This window comes from Brachionichthys hirsutus, chromosome 6 (assembly GCF_040956055.1).
Source record: "Brachionichthys hirsutus isolate HB-005 chromosome 6, CSIRO-AGI_Bhir_v1, whole genome shotgun sequence".
NCBI classification, from domain to species: Eukaryota; Metazoa; Chordata; class Actinopteri; order Lophiiformes; family Brachionichthyidae; genus Brachionichthys; species Brachionichthys hirsutus.
The window spans coordinates 9,858,928-9,876,419 of NC_090902.1; the positions used below are offsets into that span (position 1 = coordinate 9,858,928).

Below are 17,492 nucleotides of genomic sequence, written 5' to 3' on the forward strand. Positions count from 1 at the left end.
CCTCGGAAATTAGAGATTTAAAAAAAATGCGGTTTGTATAAACATAATCAAAAAAGTTGAACATATAAATATGTCAAATCTTCTTTTATTTCCGTTTGAATAGTACATACATGGATGACATATTAATATGTAAAATATAGATGTGAGATTTTCTCGTACAGTTGCGTCTGTTTTCGCATACGATATAATTATATGTGATGGAACACATACAAAGTGGCAAAGTAATTACATATTACTATTTACTTTCACGTATCAATCTGTCCACATCTTACGGTGTATTTGTTTAGAAAAACAATTTTCCCGAAAATTTGAAGGCATCATCAAAGCGGCTCAGCCCATAACTCCTCTTTGCTTGCAGCGCCGACGTATCTCAAACCTTGTATTATAATTATTTAAGAGGGTCATCTGCAACAATTTTGTTTAATATAATTTATTTTTAACATATGGAACGGAGGTGAAACGTCTTCAATCAAACTTGAACAGGTCCAGTTGATTCTTCGTTGACCTTACTCAATATGGCGCCGTCTGGCTTCATTTGCACGTATTGCATTTCACTTGTCCGTCTGCTTGCGAAAGTGAAGCCCCATTGCCAGCAGTATCTTTGACCTATGAACTCCCGAGCGAGCCAGTCGTCCGCCATATTGGCTGTTGTCTTGACTGGAGAAGATAGAGAACCGAGAAAGGAACGAAAGTGTGCTCCCGGAATTCCAGAAACTGGTGCAAACTTGGACAAAGCCTTTTATAAACACCGCTACAATGGCTCGGAAGAAAAGCAAGCAGCAAGGGGTCGCCCAGAAGGAGCTTGCGCCCGGACAGCAGACCGCACCGAAGAGCCCCGCGTCTCCCAGCGATGGAGCAGGCGGTGGAGATGCTGGGCTGGATAGGCTGCCCGCTGCCAGGGCGAACCAGGTATGTTAGCTAGCAGCAAGCCAATCGCCGTTCTGTACAATAGGCGAGCTAGCCTCAGAGCTAGCACCTTTCATGCTAATTCAAGCATCCTCCCTTGTGCTAGCTCTTTATTTATTTATTTTGAAGCATGATCGTGCAGAGACCAAGTTGAAGGCTGTTTTCGTGCAGATCGAATATGCTCCAGTAGTCGTGGACGTAGAGACCTCACGTCGCTTAAACCGTAGTTAGGTAAATAATACGCTGAACTTCGCGGGCGGCGCTGAGGCTAATACGCGACGTTGTCGATCATCGCCTTCGCCAGACAGGTGACGTTGTCAGACACGGGTCCGTCCCAGTTTCGAGCGTTTGCAACTCTTCGTCTGCCCAGCTACCCCTTTAGCCGGAAGGTTAGCCGGGGCTAGCGCCTCCGGCTAGCGTGCTGCAAGCGTGCATTCTGCCCGACGTTACACTTAATGCCGCAGGAAGCGCTCAGCCAGCAGTGGGCTCGGGCTGCCCAGTTAGCCCATTAGCTTAGGTCGTTAGCTGAAAGGCATAACGGGCTCATAATCATGGGAGCTTACTTTCAGACTTGGGCTGAGCTCTTTACACAATTCTATGCATTTTTTTATATATATTTTGGCAGAACCAGTCCCGTATTGGAGAGGCACGAGAGTAATGTAAAAAAAAAAAAGAAAAGAAAGTCGAATCGTCGGTTTGCGGTGTAAGTTCAGGATCGCCGCTTACCTTGCACCTGACCTCTAAAGGCTGCTCGTAGCGGGTCGCTTCGACGGGTTTTAACTGTTGGACATTTTGGATTACATTAGTATTAGACTGTGTTGACTTTATCCAAATACAGTCTTTTAAAAAAAAAAAAATCTTGTGTTTTCATATCACTTTTTTTCTTTCTTCAGTTTTTTAAATGATACGTCACAGATCACACACAGTGTGCTGTACTAACTACCGTAACCTGTCTTCTTTGTTCTCTCCATCTCTGCCTAGCCGATGCACAACTGCTGTCTCTTGTGCCACCGGGAATTCAAGGACTGGGGGGCAAGCTCCGTAAATGGACTTCCGGGGGGAGGGCATGGAACCAAGCTGGCTGACGCTGTGCCGGCACTCTCCCAGGCCTTACTGCGGGAGGTGCCGGGGCGTAAGCTTGCTGATGCAGTGCCCTCCCTGTCCCAGTCCCTGCTGGGAGAGGTGCCCCTGTGGATTTGTCAGAGCTGCTGCAAGACTGTGGAAGAGGAGGAGAGGCGGAGCGCCCACGAGCAGCCCACCCCGGTAAATAAGAGGGGACTGATTTGGGTCATACGTCGAGATTAGTTTTATATCTTCCTTTTAGTGATGCGTTTTTCCCATTGGTTATCTCCTCTTATTTCATCACACAGAGAATTGCATTTGGAAGAGCTCAGTCTCTCAGTAAATCTGTAAAAACGTTACACTTCATGTAAAGTTTAAAATAGTCTACTATTCAGGTACAGTTTATATCTATTTTCTCAGGAACTTGTACATTTACTTTCTTGGTTGTTTGTTTTTGTTTGTGTGTTTTTAACTTATTTTTACACAAATTACAAACGCAAGCTACATTTCCGCTGAGTAGTACCCCCTCCTCTCGGCTCGGCGTTGTACTTTTCTCCACTCATTTTCCGTTACGGATGCCATGCAGAACTGCCACGGCATTTGGTAGTCTACGTTTTAGGATATTTTTGCTTGTTGTCTTTGCATTATTTAATGTGCTACAAGCTGATATTGGTGCAATGGTTTGTGCAAAAATGTAAACCTATGAGAACAGTCTTGTGATTATCCTACTGGGTTCCATTGCTTGTTTATTACTTGTTTTTTTTTTTAATCCAGGTACCATTGTCACACTCTTCCTCCTGTAAGTCGCAGAGCTGTGGGAACGGTTACCCAGAGCAAAGTACTGTGGATTGGGACCCAAGTTCCTTCCTGTCAGCCCACAAACTGTCTGGTCTCTGGAACTCGGCCCACACCAATGGAGGAGAACATTGCAGCCACAGTTCTTCACACTCGCAGCAAGGTCTGTCATCATAGGTTTAAAAACCAGCTGCTGAATCATGTAATAGCAGCCAAAGTCATTGCTGAGTGCTGACCTCATGAAAAACGTTTTATGCTGTGTTTTTGTTTTGTGAAATGGTCACAAATGTAACTGGCTTGTTAGCCTCCTTACCTAGCGGTGCATGTGTGGTAAATCTTTTAGCCACTTTGTTCAGGTGTTTTAGTTTACTACATTTTTGAAGAACAAAGAGGCATCTTGTTGAAGCATGCCATAAGCTGTGAAGTCTGTAGTGATCAATGTGGAACAGGGCAGTATTAAGATAGTATTAATTATATAAACAGCTTCACGGAGATGGTTGCGATAAATTAAAAACAAAATCTTTTCCACAGAAGATCCGGGGCTCTGTTGTCGGTTTGCGCAGCTATGAAATACTAATGGTATTTATCACAATAATGTGGGGTTAAAGTCTATTTTTACTGCATACCCCTATAATTATTACTGATTAATTTCACATTTGTACCCTCAGAGCTAAAAAGTGCTAGTGTTATATGTTCATCGCATTTTGACATTGGAAAGTAAAAATGGCAAAATAAATTTTTTTCCCAGACAAAAAAACAGCAGCCCAAAAATTCTGTGTTTAATTTCCAAGACTCAGAGCCTGGAGATGTGTACTGCCATAAATGTATAATTAACAAAACCAACAATTAATAGGATTGTTGGTTTAATAATTGCTTTCAAGCATCGCGTTATACAGCATGAACTCACTTGGATGCAGCCGGTGACTGTACCCACCAATGAACACAAAGAAGAAGCAAGGGCAGGAGGCTTTAGCTGTTCTCGTGACATCAAACTGCAGCTCCTGAGTAACGCCATGCAGTGTCGAGCAGAACCCTAAATACTGTGTGGATGCGTTTTATAGTTACAGAGTTAATCACAGTTCATAGCAGGTCATTTTCATTGTTGGGATGAAAGGTCCATAGCATTCATCCTTAGTATAAATCTGTTCCTAAAGCTTTACTGTCAGCAATGATTTTAGACGCTATGAATACTTCCCTTGTATTCTAACATTTGCCATGTTGTCTGAAAGTCAACATAATTTATTTAAAAAAACTCACCAAACATTTCTTCCGTCTCCAGGTGTAACAGCGGGGTCAATCTGTCACGAGAAAAGAGGACTTCATGAAGCACCTGGCAAGTCTGCTAAATCCTCAGGCGCCAAAGTCTGTCCCTACAGTCACCCATCCCAGAGTTCCAGTGGATCTTCTGCCGGGAACCCACTGTCTACCTCAGCAGATCTTTGTAAGACCACTCCCAAGCACTTCAAGACCATGTGCCGTCGGCCAACGCCACCAGGTGATATTCCTGTCGAGTCTGGTGCTCAAAATCATTTTGTTAAACCTGCAGCATGGAACGTCCGGTCACATTGGACTTTTAGATATTCATGTTGTTTATATTTGTGTAAATGTATTTGGCATTGTGTATTTTTGAATGTATGTGCCTGGCAGAAATGTATTTATCGAGATTAATGTTTCAAATCTCCTACTGAGTCAACAGTAAATTAAAACGGAACTAAGATGTATCCGACAAATTTCAATTACGAGTCGTCCGGCCCACCAATGCGCAACTCATTGTTCATGGCTTGCGGGTTGGGATATGGGAATGGTTTAAGTCCATCCATGTCTGGATGGTGCACGTCACCCTTCAAACGGAACACATTTTCTCAAAATTGTTTGCAAATTGAACTTTGTATTTTCATATTTACTGGAGATTGAATTGTAAAGTTATGTCTGAAAACCTATTTTAAGTCGAGGTCCTTGATTTAAATTTTTCTCTTGAGTTCTTTTTAGAGTTTCTCCATGTGACATGTCGCACCAAACGCAGGCAGGTACTATTGGACATTAAAACTTGATATTATCATGAAATGCTGTCATGGCAATCTACCATTTATAATGACAGTTTGATTTTCATCTTTTCAATTCATTCATGTGTATTTTTACATATCTCCGAGGAAAACTTCAATTAATCCCTAAAATGTCACCAATTTATTACATTATTTGTAAATGGTATTCTTATTTTAGTATCTTCATAGGACTGCACAGGTGCTAAACTGTAACCAAATATCGGATTGCTGCACTGTGTGAAAAGATATTTTAGTGTTAACATTCATGTTATGTCATTCTCCAGGTGAAGCCTTCCACGCCACCGATCACCATCAACACACGGACCTGTCGGTACCCCCCAACAGTCCCACAGGCCTCTCTTCCCAGCATTCCTCGCTCCTGCCCCCAAAGCCAAGTTCTGGGCAGCATTCCCATGTCACCTCTTCATCTGGGACTGGTGTGGCGGCCCACTCACCTTTCACCCCCCCGGTACCAAATCTGCATGGACCTACAGCGAAACTCGGTTCTCCCGGTCCAGACAGCCCAACATCTGCCCATAAGCCCAGCCCGTGTAAAAACTCTCACGTCCCTGCGGTGAACACACAACACAGCAAGATGGGCACGTCTGTCTTGGGCTGTAACCACCCTTGCAATGGACACAGTGCAGGACCGGTTGGCACCTCAAACTTGAGCCACCTGACAGCTGGGGCCTGCAGGTTAGTGTCGCCTCTCTTGATTGAGTGAAATTGAGAAACCACTAATTTATTTAGCCTGGTTGATTCAAAATGTTGAAGGCCTTATTGGTGTTACTGGGAATTCATTTAATGAGACCCCCCCCCCTCTTTCTTTCTTTAAGGGATCAGGCATGTAAGGGGCACAAAATGACTAATGGGTCATCGTGCCACCCTTCGTCTGAGCTGGACGAGGGAGACGATGAAGACAGCAGCTCTGAGAGGAGCTCCTGTGCATCATCTTCCAACAATCAGAAGGATGGGAAGTACTGCGACTGCTGCTACTGCGAGTTCTTTGGGCACAATGCGGTACTTGCGACTTTTTCTTACTGTCTGTTCTTCCACTTTTCTCGCATTCTTTGAGAAACAGTATTGCTATCTGTTACTTGGTTCCAGCCTCCAGCTGCACCAACGAGCCGTAACTACGCTGAGATTCGAGAGAAGCTCCGCTCACGTCTGACTCGCCGCAAGGAAGAGCTGCCTCAGCGCCAAGATTCAGAACTAACGGTCACGGGGGCTATTGACAACCGAGATGTAGATGAGCTGCTCGACTTCATAAACAGCTCTGAGCCCAAGCCTGTCAACAGTGCCAAGGCTGCAAAAAGGGCGCGGCACAAACAAAAGAAGAAGGTGTGGTAACTTTGAAATGATGCGTCATAGTTGTCTTCTTGTTTTATGGTGTAAGGCCGGGTGTTTTTAAAATCTTGACACTTGATTCTCACAGATACACGCGTTGTAGTACCAAATCCCAAAACAGTTTGATGGGTCATATAATTCAGTTTAAGGACATCTCTGGTAAAGAGCAAACAGTGAAGCTAATAAAATTAGAACTGAAATTTCACCGCCACATGTAGGATGAAATGTTCTATTTCCGATGGTCAATTGTATAATTCAGGGTCGTTGCCTTTGTCGAAAAACAATCATTAAGTTAACATTAAATGCTTTCTGTATCATGAAAACCTTTATTGTAACTACATTTGAGAATTGAAGGATGATGGATCTAAACCAGATGTCTGATGCCAAACTGGGTGTTACAGATTCATTTCAGTCAGGACACAAAGAAAGAATCTATATTTAATACACAGCCTCACACGCGATAACAAAAAAATACATTGCTGTGTGCACGTGTTCAAACTCTTCAGATATGTACACTTTGTGTTTCAGGAAAAAGCCCAGCAGGGCAGCATGGGTGCCGCAGGCAGTGACCCTCACTCCAACCCGTCTGATCCGGTCGATGAACCCATGCCTGACGGTTCAGAGGCCAGCCGGTTGCTCGACTGGCCTCAGCTGGAGCTCGAGCGCGTCAACAGTTTCCTCACCAGTCGGCTTGAAGAGATAAAGAACACCATCAAAGACTCAATCCGGGCCTCTTTTAGTATGTACGACCTCAATCTGGACGTCAATGATTTCCCAAAGAAGGCAGCGACATTGGAGGGTAACCATTTACTGTCCCATCTCAATGGCTCCTCTGGCTTGCAGCAGATGGAAATTGACTTGGCCCCTCTTTCACTTGGAACCTTTAAGAACCACTTGGACCTGGTTAACGGATGGGAGGACACAACTGCTGTGTCGTCCCCTAATAACACCAATGCAGCATCCGGGGTACCTGCTGGATCAAAGGACGTCCAGCGGTTGCACACAACCCCAAGTCTCTCAAAGCTTAGAAGGGTTTGGTCCCCAGAAAGGTGCACTTCCATCGGATCAGATAGTTTGCCGCATGTGCCAGCTCAAGATACCGCCAAGTCGAAGGAAGACACACCGGATCCCAAAAGTGCTACAGTTGGGAACGGTGGTGCGAAGTCAAAGAAGAATAAAAAGCAGCAGCAAAGACAGGAGCTCTCTGTGTCGGAACAAAATTCCAACAAACCCACCAAAGCTGCCTCTGGGAATGAAACGCGGAAAACCAGTGAATCTAAAGAAACGGCTTCGAATTCCTCAAAAGCTGGGAACAAGCAGAGCCAGCACTGTGCAGAAAACCAGAGAAATTGGCCTAAGAAAGCTGAGGAGGGCAGATCATCCAAACATCCAGCCAATGGCAGCCTGTCAAATCCACAAAGGGGTAAAAGTGACCAAGAAACGCGTGGTCGGCCGGAGCAGGAGGCAGAAAGCAATGTTCACCCCACCGTCTCGGTAAACGGACAACAGCAACAGTCCAAGGGGAAAAACAAGAAGAGCAAGAACAAGGGAGAAAAGCCCAGAAGCGCTATCGGTAACAGAAAGCATCTCTGACACGGCGCACCAAATCTGAAATGGTCTTTGCAATGTTTGTTAAATGTTTTAAACTCTATTGTCGTTCCCCAGATGACGTATTTCTCCCTAAAGATGGGGATCCAACAGAAATGGATGAAATTGACCGGGAAGTGGAATATTTTAAAAGGTAGGCTGAATAAAGTCTGTATTATGATAGATAGGTAGAATACGCTGTCACTGAATCACAGACTGTGGTTTGCTTGTAATTTGTCTGTCTTTGTCTTCTGTAGGTTTTGCATTGATTCTGCAAAACAAACACGCCAGAAGGTAGCCGTGAACTGGTCCAACTTCAGCCTCAAAAAGGTTCCTTCCAATGCAGCTCAATAACTTGGATGAGTGCCAGGAAAAAAACAAAACACAAACTCTTCCAGTTTGGCCCGAGGCCTTCGCTCATTCCCTCGTTTCTTCCCTTCCTAAGCCAAGGGACCTTGGTTTAAAATACTCACCATTCAGAGGACTGGAGCATAGCTCGTGGCTGACGAGCCAGGGGTCATTTTCAAGGGCACGTCTACCCTTTTTGTTATTGTTGAAATGTTTATTAAATGAGAGATGCAAAAATGCAGAGAAAAAAAAGGTGTGTTGAATCCACTGCATCCATGTGCTGTAGTATGTAAACAAATACCTTACATGAAATAAATGTTTTTTATCACAAAGCTGAGACATTTTAACGTCGTTAAAAATCTGAGTTTCAATAAGCTCAGTTCGATTCTTCACGTTCTGCGTTGCTAATTTCCAGCCTGTGACAAGAAAAAATTCCAACTGACACCAGAACCTGTTTTATTCTGTACTGAAACGGTCTGGATCCCAAGATGAAACTCACTGATCCAATGGGACAGCACCTAAGCCCACCTGATTTTGCTCCGCTCAAATAAGGCAATAATTTCCTTTTGATTTTATTGACGAGCAGTGCGTTTGGAATAATCATGCTTATTTGTGACCAAGTTATTTAAGGATCAGTGATGGGAGACAGAAGTGACAAAGTTCACGACCTGCTAGAGTTCTTTTGGTATTCGGTGAAACAATGTTTATTAAAAAAAGAAAAACATGAATATTTAGGCACTACTCGTGTAACGTTTTGGGTTAAAAAAAAAAATTCACTTGACAGTTTAGAAACTTGACTCGCAGAATGTATTTAAAAAATAAATAAATACATAATTTCAAGTAAATATCCATGCAAGAAATGTTCCCATGCATGATGTGTAGTACGGAAATTTCTACGTACGCCCCCCAGTCCTGTTTTAGACAGTTAAATTATTATTTTTCTTCTATGTCAATCCTCCCTTGGTGTTAATAATAACTTGGTGCAAGAGATATCCGATAACCTCAGCTGTTGTCTTAAATCCATTACATTTTCTTTCAACAGTGACAGGCACGCCAGTACATTCATTTTAGCTTTGAAACCATCACTCACTGTTTGCAGTTCATTTTAATGCTTACTTGGGCGATTCTCTTCTGCCCCTGTTATAATAGTGTGAGTTCCATTTCAACCATTCTACACTTTCTCCAGTACTGTGATCTTGGTAGCTCTTTGTAGTCCTAGTTTATCTGAAGGCCTCATCTCGATAGTCTTTGGATGAGAAATGTCAGTGATGAATTGAGACAAAGGACCTTCAGAACCCACGTTTCAGATAAAGGCTTTCACTGACATTAATAATTTCTTCATTGAATTGGTGCTGAGTTTTGTTTTGTTTTTTCCATAGAACATCTCTGATGCTTTCCAGGGTGTATTCAGTTAGATAAGAGTATCTTAATGTTTCGAATGTAGATTTATACTATATCGATTATGGCCAAGTGTATGTTGGCTTGTTTCTTTTTTTTACGGTTCACTTTTGATACTGTGAAAAAATCTTTCGACCGGAAAGATTAAAAACAATACCATTTTGACAAAAAAAAAAAAAATGAAGTGTCGTGTTTGCTTTCTGCTTTTGTTCGCACATAAACCTTTAATGCTCGACCTGCAGCGCGTGCGTGGACACGGTTTGGCCCTTCCGGTGTTCCGTAGTACGGCATCTGCGCTGCTCCTGTTGTAGCTACATATGGATTAGCTGTAGTAAATCGACGTGCGCCGCATATTTGGCTAGTAATTAACGGACATTTGGAACGTCATTGTATTCAAAAGTAAAAATGGAACCCGACAGTCGACCAAGAAAGGTAATTTCAGCGTATTCTACCGTGAATATTTTGACATTACGCGAGCTAGCGTTAGCTAGCTACGCATACTTCCAGTCGAAGCACGTAGGACGATGTTTATCATGTTTATTGGAACAAACAAGCGACTAAATCTAAACATTGAGTGTTTGAATGATCTGCGATGTTTTTGTGAAACATTTAAGTGCGATAGAAACGTAAAGAACACAATCTTAGACCTCTGGCTGAAACGTAACCCACAGAGATCTGAAATGGAACTCGAAGCTAGCTACTGTAGGGTCTACCTCAACACCGTATTCAGCATCCTCCGGCAGGTAAAGGTGGATGCTGGACTGGATCAGAATTAATCACATTTTTTGGACATGGATAAATGGATTATTGATCCATCTCAATGTGGCACAAATGAATCTGCGGAGAACAGCAATCAGATGTACATTCACTTATTCCACTTCCCTGATGAACACCACAAGCAGGCAGAAAATCATGAACTAGCAGCTGTTTTTTCCTTCATGTTTTCTATGTGTGGGAGTGTGGTTGCATTTTCTTGCAAGGTCTTGTACTGGATGTATTTGAAAGCGCCAATGTCACCTGGAGTGGGGAAAACAGAATGTAACGCTTCTGATTATTTATTTGTACAGAGATCCCATGGGAAGGAGGACAATTCTGAAGGATCAGAAGATGAAGATTATGTTCCGTATATTCCAGTCAAAATAAGGAAACAGCAAATGGTGAGTTAATAATGGTACGGTCCATTCTAGAATGGGTCTGGGATGGGGGATGGAATGAACACTAGTTTCTTCATAAGAGCAGGTCCCTGTCCTCATGTTACCTCATATAAAATGAGCCCAGTAAATTTCACATAGTTGGATTAATATTTATATTCTGTAGTAAAGTAACTCTGAAGTTGGTCCAGGAATCTGTCCTTTAAACTAAGTATTAGAATCGGTGTAAAGAAAAAAGTGTCCATTGAATGCAGGCTAAGGAACCTAAAGTTACTCTAAAATACATTTTAACAATATGATCATTATCAAAGCTATTTTTTTTAATTTTTTTTTAACTGAATGATAGTTTTCTATAATTGTGCCTCACAGCTACAGAAGATGCTCCGGTTGCGAGGAAAGGCAGTGGATGATGATCAGAAAGACAGCGGTGAGGAGCAGAGGGATGAAGATGACGGCTTGGGACCTCGCTCCAACGTCAGTCTCCTCGACCAGCATCAGCACCTCAAGGAAAAAGCGGAAGGTATCCAGTCCCGTCATGATTACAGCCTCTTGATTTTACTTTACATATTTTCATCACCCTCCTCATTTACGCTGGTTCTGTGATGCTTTTATTTCTGTAGCCCGGAAGGAGTCTGCAAAGGAGAAGCAGCTGAAAGAAGAAGAGAAGATTCTGGAGAGCGTTGCAGAGGGCAGAGGTAAAAAAAAAAAAAAAAGATAATGCTGTTAAGTTCCTGTAAATCCATGCTGAAACCGTCAACATGTTGACTTTGATAGATAATAAAGAGACGTTAGAACACTAACTCTCTTTTGTCAGCTCTGATGTCCGTGAAGGAAATGGCCAAAGGCATCATATACGATGATCCCATAAAAACGAGGTAGGTCCTTTGCCTACAGATTCTATGAAGTAAATATTTTGTTGGGTTTTCCTGCTTGTATTTTAACCGAGCTTTTCCTTCCTAGTTGGACGGCACCACGCTACATCCTGAATATGCCAGAGACCCGACATGAGCGCGTCAGGAAGAAGTTTCACATCCTGGTTGATGGAGAGGGCATCCCTTTTCCAATCAAAAGCTTCAGGGAGATGAAGCTACCACCAGGTAACAACATACTCCGTCTTCCATTCATGAACAACAAACCTTCCGACTGTTTGGTCTGACACAGTTTTACGTTTCTTTCAGCATTTCTTAAGGGTTTAAAAAAGAAGGGCATTGTTCATCCGACACCGATTCAAATCCAAGGCATCCCCACCGTGTAAGTTGAGTAAACGGACATAACGTATGCAATCCGCGTATTATGTAAGATACGTAACGCATATTAAGTACATTCAAACCGCTGAACTTGAGCCAACCGTTTGTCTGCAGTCTCTCAGGTCGGGACATGATTGGCATAGCCTTCACTGGTTCTGGAAAGACTCTGGTCTTCACGCTGCCCATCATCATGTTTGCTCTGGAGCAGGAGAAAAGGCTGCCTTTCTATAAGCGGGAGGGGCCGTATGGACTCGTCATCTGCCCTTCAGTGAGACTCACACGAACAATGCTTAACGCATGAAGTCTGATTTGTGGCGTTGGGATTGTGGATGGCAGAATTATTTATTATAATTTTACAACATATCTTACAGCTCACGTTTTAGACAGATGGAATGGTATGTGGGTGGCTTACTGGGTAGCGCTGTTGCCTCACAGCAAGCAGGTACCGGGTTCGAATCCTATTTGTGTGCGGTTTGTACGTTCTCCCCATGTCCGCGTGGCTTTTCGTCCCCCCACCTTTAAAAACATGCCATTTAGATGAATTGATCGCACTAAATTGTCCGTAGGTGTGCGTGTAAGTTGTTGTGTAAGTGGCCCTGCGATGCGCTGGCGACACAGCCGGGGTGTACCCTGGCTCTCGCCCATGGGATATGTTCCAGCAACACCCGTGACAATTGTCCCTGCAAAACAGTATTTTAAATCATTGGATACGTAGATGAGCGGCACAGTGAATGAAAGGAAAGGATATGCAGATGAGACAATTAGAAATTTGATAGTATGTTTTTCTGCTAATTCAATATCTGATTTTAAAATGTGTAAACTTCTCGTTTTACTTTTTTAGCGAGAGTTGGCTCGGCAGACTCACGGGATCATTGAGTACTACTGCAAGCTGCTGGAGGAAGAGGGAGCTCCTCAGCTGCGCACCGCCCTGTGCATTGGGGGGATGTCTGTCAAGGACCAGATGGAAGTCGTGAAACAGTGAGTAAACGGGAAGAAAAAACAGTCTGCTCTTTTATCTATAGTTTCAATTTGAACTTGTGTAGAGAACAGTAAAATTCTATTGTTAAACATTCCAGACATAATTCATTATAGAGTGCACACATAGTGCAGCACAGGCTCTAATAGTGTGTTTTAGGGTTGCACACTCTTGTACTTGTAGGGCGGCTTTGCATTCACACTACTAAATAGGCCAAAATATAATACACTGTGAATGCCCGTAACGGCCATCATGGCTACATGGAAATAAGAGGGACTCACCGAGCTTGTGAAAGTCGTTTGAGCTGATTTTCCAACTGACACTATCTCCGCTCTGTTCCAGTGGTGTCCACATGATGGTCGCTACGCCTGGCAGACTGATGGATTTGCTTCAGAAGAAGATGGTGAGTCTGGACATCTGCCGCTACTTGTCTCTGGATGAGGCTGATAGGATGATTGACATGGGCTTTGAGGAAGACATCAGAACCATCTTCTCCTACTTTAAGGTGAGTCGGTCTATTTTCTCCCCGGCCTTGCGGGTCGTTTCAGACTTGATATTTTCACACTTTGCTTTTGTTAAGAGAACCGAGGTTGGGAAATGTCATCTTGAATTGTTGAGACTAACGGATAAAAGACACGCAATGATTTCAAACACTGTTTTGCAGGGACAAAGACAAACCCTGCTCTTCAGTGCCACCATGCCAAAGAAGATCCAGAACTTTGCCAAAAGTGCGCTGGTCAAACCCATTACAATCAACGTGGGCCGGGCCGGCGCTGCCAGCTTGGATGTGATCCAGGTAGGTTACAAGTCACTCAATCAGCGAACTCAAATCACTCGTATGTCGCGGTAGTACTGTAATAGTAAATACTTTGCGTGTGTGCAGGAAGTGGAATACGTCAAAGAGGAGGCCAAGATGGTGTACCTGCTGGAGTGTCTGCAGAAAACACCACCCCCTGTCAGTACTTACACATTCTATGATGTTGACTTGTACCAAGTTTGTATATCTCATGTCTCTTGTCGATCAATGCTCGTATTGACAGGTGCTGATATTTGCTGAGAAGAAAGCTGATGTTGACGCAATCCATGAGTATCTGCTGCTTAAAGGAATTGAGGCAGTGGCGATCCATGGAGGGAAAGGTGCACAAAGGCTGTGTTCTAACCAGATAGCAATCCGTACATCGTCAGAGTGCATGTTGAGGATTGTATTTACTCGCCTCAGACCACCCATGTAGTTGATCATCATTCCCACCAGATGGCACCCTGCATGCAAATGTCAACATTTATATCTTGAGGCCGAGCGACCTGCAGACACTTAATCCCGTTATCTCTGACTTTTTGTTGTGTCGATGTTTTTTTTAGATCAGGAGGAAAGAACAAAAGCCATAGAGGCATTTAAAGCAGGGAAGAAAGAGGTATTAGTTGCCACGGATGTTGCCTCCAAAGGTCTGGACTTCCCAGCGATACAGCATGTAGTGAATTATGACATGCCTGAGGAGATAGAAAACTACGGTAGGAGTCGTCACCTTCTCAAAACTGCTTGAGATTGTTCAAGCTGTGTTAAGGATTTTCCTTTTTTTTTCTCCAGTTCATAGAATTGGAAGAACTGGGCGATCAGGAAAGACTGGTATCGCCACTACTTTCATCAATAAAGGCTGTGGTGAGAATTATCAAGCTAAAATACATTTTCTGTGTTGGTGATTTCCACAATATTTGCAGTGCATTTTAGTAAATCTAGGCAGCATACCTACTTCAGTGAAAACAATGTCTTTTCCCATAGACGAGTCTGTACTGATGGACCTTAAAGCCCTGCTGGTCGAAGCCAAGCAGAAGGTCCCGCCTGTCCTCCTGGTGCTCCAGACAGGAGACGATACCATGCTGGACATCGGAGGTTAGTCAAATCTAGTTCCTAAATTTATAGCGTACCTCTAACCCGCTGTGCTCATCTCACAGTAACAGAAGGAAAGGGGAAAGTTCACGTGAAACCTTTCCAACCTGCTTCTTGTGTGTCTGCAGGAGAGAGGGGCTGTACATTTTGTGGTGGTCTTGGCCATCGTATTACAGACTGTCCCAAACTGGAGGCAGTGCAGACCAAGCAGGTCACCAACATTGGACGCAAAGACTACCTGGCTCATAGTTCAATGGACTTCTAAAAAGAGCGTTTCATTCACGGGGAGCTTCTCCAATCAGAAATGAACAGAACAGACATTTCTGAGTAAGCCATGCGGCGCTGAACCGAGGACGTGTCTTTTGGTCGTACATAATTTGCAGATCTGTCAGAATACATGTTTTCATTTTATTTTCATTCCTTTGTAAAAATATATGCTTTGTAAATTTTTGATACTGGATTTGTAAATAAAACAAAATTTATCTGCTTTGGTCTTCTGTGCTCTGCCTGAGGGACTAAAAGGTGGCGGGCCAGTTTTGGTAGTAAAGAAGTTGCTAAAACCTGCAGAAGAATGTAAGGGGACTAAAAATAACAAGTTGTAGTGTTGAAAATATTCCAAACCACTTTTTTGGAAGTGGAAGGAAAATTGTGCACATAGAAACTTGACTACTGTAACAAACTGCTCTGCCAATGGACGCACAGAGCTGCTTAGAGTACCCAAGCTTTTTGGCAGTAGACGGGTCAGGAAAATCCACCATGTGCTGGGTTTATGCTGTTTATTGATGAAAACAACCCCATTGAGTTTTTTCCTGATTGCTTACTGGCTGTTCAGCTATTTTCTGCAGGTGAAAGAGCGTTGCCAGGTTCTAAGATGTGTATAGGTCATTGTCCTCCAGTGTCAAGCTATTTCCTCTGTCAAAAACCCCTTTGTGTGCGTGCTCGCCAGGATCCTTCTGTAAAAGCAGTGGCACGGTAAACATTGCATGGAGTGTACTCTATCCTCTTATCACTGTTTTATGACTTTAAAGAAGCAAGATGCAAGGAAGAACGCAGCTTGTGCAAGTGCAAGAATTAGAGAAGTGAAGTGATAGAAGTTACAGATATGATCTTAACTTCCTCATTGTCATATCTGAGGGCAAGATTTAGACCCACCTTTCCAAAACAATCCTTTAGATACAAGAGTGGAGGGAAAACAACCGAGGAGAGATGTGTGATGCCTGGAAGGCTATAGGAGGCAGAATTCCAACCGTCCGATCCCTCGGGCTGAGTTTGAAAAGCACCATCCCATGTTTTCTGTTGCAGGTAGAAGAGGTGGTGATGGAAACACTGACTGGGTGTGGAATGGATCTGATATTTCATGGTTTCACATTAACAAGCACGGCATGTTTCTAGTGTTACACACATCACACTCACTCCACCTTCACCAAAAACCAGTGCAGTGAGTGGATTGTAAGTTTGTGTCCTCAGTACTAAAATGGGACCCGGTGCTATTTTGCATCAATATTTGTGAGAAGTGCAAGTCTGATGCAACAGGATTTGTGAGTGGACACTGCGGTTCCTGAAAATATCTGTCGCTTTTTCATCGCCATTGTGACTTGAACAATAATACCGCCTTAATTTATAATCATTTATTCTTAATTAAATTGTAAAATTTTCAACCCCTTGTTACTGTTTATCGGAAACATATTGAGTAAATCAGACAAGAATAGTTTAAGTATTCTGTATTTTTATATACCGTATAAATGAGGTGGCACAGTGGGTAGCGCTGTCGCCTGACAGCAAGAAAGTCCTGAGTTCGAGTTCTGATTTTGGATGTTCTCCCCATGTGTGCGTGGGTTCTCTCCTTGTTCTCCGGTTTCCTTCCAGTATCTAAAACATGTGAATTAGCTGAATTGGTTACTCTAAATTGTCCGTATAGATGTGAGTGTGTGTGTGTGTGTGTGTGAGAATGATTGTTTGGCCCTGTGATGAACTGGCGGCTTGTCCAGGGTGTATGCCAGTAGACAGCTGGGATAGGCTCCAGCAACACCAACAACCTGAATAAATGAGAGATGTGATGCCCATGCAACGAAAAAGATTTGAAATGAAGTTTTAGTACTTTTAGACTTTCTGTAGTTTCCATTTTCCCAGTCCACCTGCTGTAAGCTAAGAAAATCAATTGCTGCGAGCTACTCTCCAGACATTGGAGTGCCGTTAATCTTGTCAGATGCACTTCCTCCATGGTGTCACACTATTCCTTTAAGGTCTGTATTAATGGCTGTGATCGCAGGGCGGCTTCAGCATCGAAGCAGGCCGTCGCTGCAAGTCAGGAGAAGAACTGTTCATCTTTCTGTCCAGGCACGGCCCCCAGATCTTCCAGGCTACCTTAAACTAAGCAATGCTCTGTGAAAAAGAAGTCTTATTGATCAGTCGACCGGTAATGCTCTCACCACAACCAGCAAGCCCACTGGTTCCACAGCAGATGTTTCTGCTGACACAGAGGGAGGACGAGTCGGCCAACCACTACTCTAATATTATTAAATTCCCTGCTGAAGGTAAAGCAGGCCGTCTGTTGTCAAACCTTATTTCACCCAAAACAATGAGGCCACGAGAGAGAGGAAGATGAGGAAGAGGATGAATACTGTCTTTCCATGGAGGCTGTAATGCAACCTATAAGAAAGTTCACACCTATTTTTTTTATTTTTAGAAAATATCTGTTTATACCGGAGATGGATAATTCAGTGTGCATGTTCGGATGTGAAAATAGTT

The 17,492-nt window shown here is 43.3% G+C and overlaps 2 protein-coding genes across 2 annotated transcripts; both read left to right on the plus strand.

Annotated features, from left to right (window-relative positions):
• The first annotated feature begins 756 nt into the window (after positions 1-756).
• On the plus strand, positions 757-8,126 carry fam193b (family with sequence similarity 193 member B). Its single transcript, XM_068740535.1, has 10 exons — positions 757-909; positions 1,888-2,169; positions 2,743-2,926; positions 4,043-4,258; positions 5,090-5,501; positions 5,642-5,825; positions 5,913-6,146; positions 6,681-7,725; positions 7,818-7,893; positions 7,997-8,126. Exons 1-10 carry the CDS (start codon positions 757-759, stop codon positions 8,091-8,093), a joined length of 2,883 nt encoding a protein of 960 aa, XP_068596636.1. The 3' UTR covers positions 8,094-8,126.
• A 1,764-nt stretch (positions 8,127-9,890) lies between these two features.
• Positions 9,891-15,222, plus strand: ddx41 (DEAD (Asp-Glu-Ala-Asp) box polypeptide 41). The gene is made up of 17 exons (XM_068740371.1): positions 9,891-9,917; positions 10,553-10,642; positions 11,006-11,156; positions 11,257-11,331; positions 11,451-11,511; positions 11,597-11,733; positions 11,815-11,887; positions 11,998-12,151; positions 12,725-12,861; positions 13,202-13,364; positions 13,524-13,655; positions 13,743-13,814; positions 13,900-13,996; positions 14,219-14,368; positions 14,445-14,516; positions 14,637-14,747; positions 14,873-15,222. The coding sequence occupies exons 1-17, from the start codon at positions 9,891-9,893 to the stop codon at positions 15,007-15,009; spliced, it is 1,839 nt and encodes a 612-aa protein (XP_068596472.1). The 3' UTR covers positions 15,010-15,222.
• The last annotated feature ends 2,270 nt before the right edge of the window (positions 15,223-17,492 follow it).